Source organism: Octodon degus, unplaced genomic scaffold (assembly GCF_000260255.1).
Source record: "Octodon degus isolate 3935 unplaced genomic scaffold, OctDeg1.0 scaffold00068, whole genome shotgun sequence".
Taxonomy (NCBI): Eukaryota; Metazoa; Chordata; class Mammalia; order Rodentia; family Octodontidae; genus Octodon; species Octodon degus.
Window position 1 is genome coordinate 3,585,595 of NW_004524644.1, and position 3,489 is coordinate 3,589,083.

Genomic DNA, 3,489 nt, shown 5'->3' on the forward strand with positions numbered 1-3,489 from the left:
TATGCAGTGTATTATTTGTTGAAACTGTACTTTCGATTTGATTTGAAACTGTCTCATTGCTATATGTTTATCAATAAAACTTTGAAAAGAAAAAAAAAATTAAAAAAAAAATTTAAAAAAAAGCCTAGTTGGTAGTTCAGTAGTAAAAGCACCCTGACTTTGATCCCCAGTAACACACACACCAAAATGTGGGTCTGAGTGTGTGGCTCAGTAGTATGGTGCTGGTCTAGCATATGAAAGGCCCTGCCCACAACCCCAGTGCTGCATAGAGAAAAACCTTGTCCTCAGACAGTGCATCTCAGTTTTCTTTAGCATTTCAACATAAAGATTCTGGTCAACAGATTAATTGTGATGACCCATGCCTTGAATCCCAGCACACAGGAGGCTGAGGCAGGAGGACTGCCCCTAGCTTGAGGACAGCCTGGGCCGCTAAGTGAGCCCAAGGCCAGCCTGAACTACACAGCAAAACTCTTGTCTCAAAAAAACACACACAAAAAAACAGCAAAACAAAACCTGAGAGTCAGTGTGAAATACTAAGAGTGCATTAGAATCAATGCAGCTATTGGTATAGCTATTTTAGAAATTGTTTGGCAGCATCTGCCAAAAACAAATTCAGACATGTCCTCTGACAGCAATTACATTTGTGGGTGTCCACACACGTTTGCCTGAAGCTGGGCCCAAGGACATTCCAGAGCACTCTTCCCACCGACAGCCGAGCCTGATTACCTGCTCCTGGTAGAGTTAGCTGTCCGTTGGTCTCCAAGGGACAAAGCATTTCCTTCTTACTCAAATAATTGTGCCAGTTACTGTTTTTGTTTGTTTTTGAGTCAGTGTCTCAGCATGTAGTTCAGGCTGGCCTTGAACTCGCTGTGTGGCCCAAGTGGGCCCCAAATTCCCAAGAGAGATCCTCCTATTTTAGCCTCCTGATACTGGGATTATAGGGTGTTCCACCCCATCCCCCAGCTTGGATCAATTACTTTGACAAATGAACATAAGGAAGGGTTCACTTGTAGAGGTACTGGGGAGCCCTGTGTAAGTTAAGGAGGCACTAGGTAAATGGGGCACTGAGGGCACCCAGTAATAATGCAGGAGAAAGCAGAGGTTGGTCGCGCACACCTGTAAGCCCAGCTCTCTGGAGGCTAATGCAGGAGGATCTGTGAGTTTGAAGCCTGAGCTACATAGTGAGTCCCTGCCTCAGAGAGCAAAAATAAAATACAGCAAAACAAAACAAAGTTGCAAGCGTTAGCACCCATCTCTAGGCTGGGGAGCAAAGCCGAGGGTGTTTGTTATTAGACCTCAGAAGCTCAAAGGCAGCGGCTGGGGCCCAGAGCTAAGGGGCAGGGTGCCGTGCTGTGGGTGCTGATGGTACTGCTCAGGTGTTGAGGAGGCTGGATCCAGCTCTGGTCCCAGGCCAGGACCTGTGTTGAGATGCCAGAACTGGACTGGAAGTGGTGGGAGCAGCCCACCGCCTTTTCTAGACACCAGTGTCCCTCTAGGCCCACTGGCGGGCAGAACAAGTGCCCGCCCGCTTGCAATGGTAGAGCAGACAAGGCTCAGAAGCCCCAGAATAAAGCTCAGGTGTGGGCAGCCTAGATAGCTTAGTGGACTAAAGCGCCTGCTTAGGCAAAGCACAGGGACTGGGTTCAATTCCTGAACCACATGCCTCCCCAGGGGGCGAAGCCAGCAGAGTCCAGGTGTAGTGCAGGCCTGAAATCCCAGCTCTGGGGAGACTGAAAGCAGGCAGATTACCATGAGTCTGAGCTGCATAGTGAGACCCTGCAACAACCAAATGCTATGGTATGGGGGCTCAGGGATAAGAGCGGTAGTTGAATGAATGGTATTTACAGAGCTGGGCTGTGGCTTAGTGGTGGGGCACCTGCCTAGCACCTGGGTTAGATCCCCTTCACTGTTTAAAAAAGGAAAAACTAAAAGGATCAGTATTTTTAAAAATAAATGTGCCATGGGCCCGGAGAGATAGCTCAGTAGAATAAGTGCTTGTCTGGCAAGTGCAGGATCCTGAGTTCCATTTCTGGTACTGCAAAAAAATAAATAATAAATAAATAAATATGCCATAGCCATACTATAGGTTACTATAAAATACAGACCATCCTGTAGTCCAAGCACTCAGGACACCAAGACAGTGGAATCTGTCCGAATCCAAAACCAGCTTGGATTACATAAGATTAAAATAAACTGGGTGTGGAGGGACGTGTATAATTCCAGTACTCTGTGAGGCTGAGTTAGGAAGATCAGACATTTGAGCCCAGCCTGCATGATTTAACAAGTTAGTGAGACTGTTATTAATAAAAAGTACAAGGAGCTGGGGGTGTAGCTCTGTGGGAAGGCCTTGGGTTCAGTCTCCAGTAACACACACACACACACACACACACACACACACACACACCACTTGCTGGAATACACCCCGGGGCAAATCTGGAGGAGCCATTTGTGAGCTGGCATATGTAAGAATGTTCTGTAGCATTTTATTTATGGAAGATTTGTTACTATTGATGATTTCGCCCAGATTATCTATGTTTTCTTTTCTTTCCTTTGAATGAACAAAAAAATTCCCTCCTTATGCCGGCTGGAATCTGCATACTCTGTTTAGGGGGAAAGGACCCCTTGTGGCAGGTGTGGAATCGGCCACCGCTCTTCAGAGGTGGCGCTCCCAGGGGTCTGTGCATAGAATGTGGCAGAAGCGATTGTGACTTGGGCCATAGGTCACAAAAGGCAGTGCGTTCTTTCCAGGTCCTCACCCAGATCATTGGCTGTGCCAGCCGACGCTGTGGCAGCCCCATGGGGAGGTGTGGGCTGTGAGGCACCTAGTCTCCGCAGCCCCCAGGACCGAGGCCTCTCTTCGCCATGTGAATGAACCACCTTCTAACAGATCTCCAGCCTTGGTCAAGCCTGCAGATGAGATGACTGCCGATCCTGGGGACACCTCTGCGCACCAGCTTGCCTGTTCCCACGCTCCTGAGCCTCAGAGACCGTGAGCTCTAAGAGATGTTCATTAGTCCTTTCTTCGTCTTCATCGGCTTTGTAGTTGTTGTCTCCTCCCCCTGCTTCCCCTCCTCTCCCTCCTCCTCCTTCTTTTTGTGACCTGGAAGTGGTGGCGTACAACTGTAATCCCAGCACACGGGAGGCTGAGGCAGGAGGATCACCATGATTTGGAACCCAGCGTGAGCAACATACTGAGACCCTGTCTCTGAGCCACAAAGCGTGAGAGAGCAAGCGAGTGAATGAACGAGAGAGTGAGCGTGAGCAAGAGAAAGACACTGACTGACAGCCGTAATAGGCCTAATATATTCCTTAATGTGCATATATGTGATTATTTATGTATTTTTGTGGTTCTTGGATAGAGGTTCTTTACTTTTTTTTTTTTTTTTTTTTTTCCGGAACCAGGCCTTTGTGCTTGCCAGGGAAGCACTTATTTTACAGAGCCATCTCTCCCGGCCCCCAGTCCTTTACTACTGAGCTCTCTAATTTTTT

At 48.0% G+C, this 3,489-nt stretch overlaps 1 protein-coding gene across 4 annotated transcripts in view; it reads left to right on the top strand.

Annotated features, from left to right (window-relative positions):
• The first annotated feature begins 2,761 nt into the window (after positions 1–2,761).
• Positions 2,762–3,489, top strand: part of Srpk2 (SRSF protein kinase 2) — a 288,108-nt gene continuing 287,380 nt past the window's right edge. For 3 of the 4 annotated variants that reach the window (XM_023719454.1, XM_023719456.1, XM_023719457.1), the window contains exon 1: positions 2,762–2,989. In XM_023719454.1, coding sequence (XP_023575222.1) covers positions 2,919–2,989 — 71 coding nt within the window. In that variant the 5' untranslated portion in view covers positions 2,762–2,918. The remainder of the gene's footprint in view (positions 2,990–3,489) is intronic. The other variant, XM_023719455.1, reaches the window with a different exon arrangement.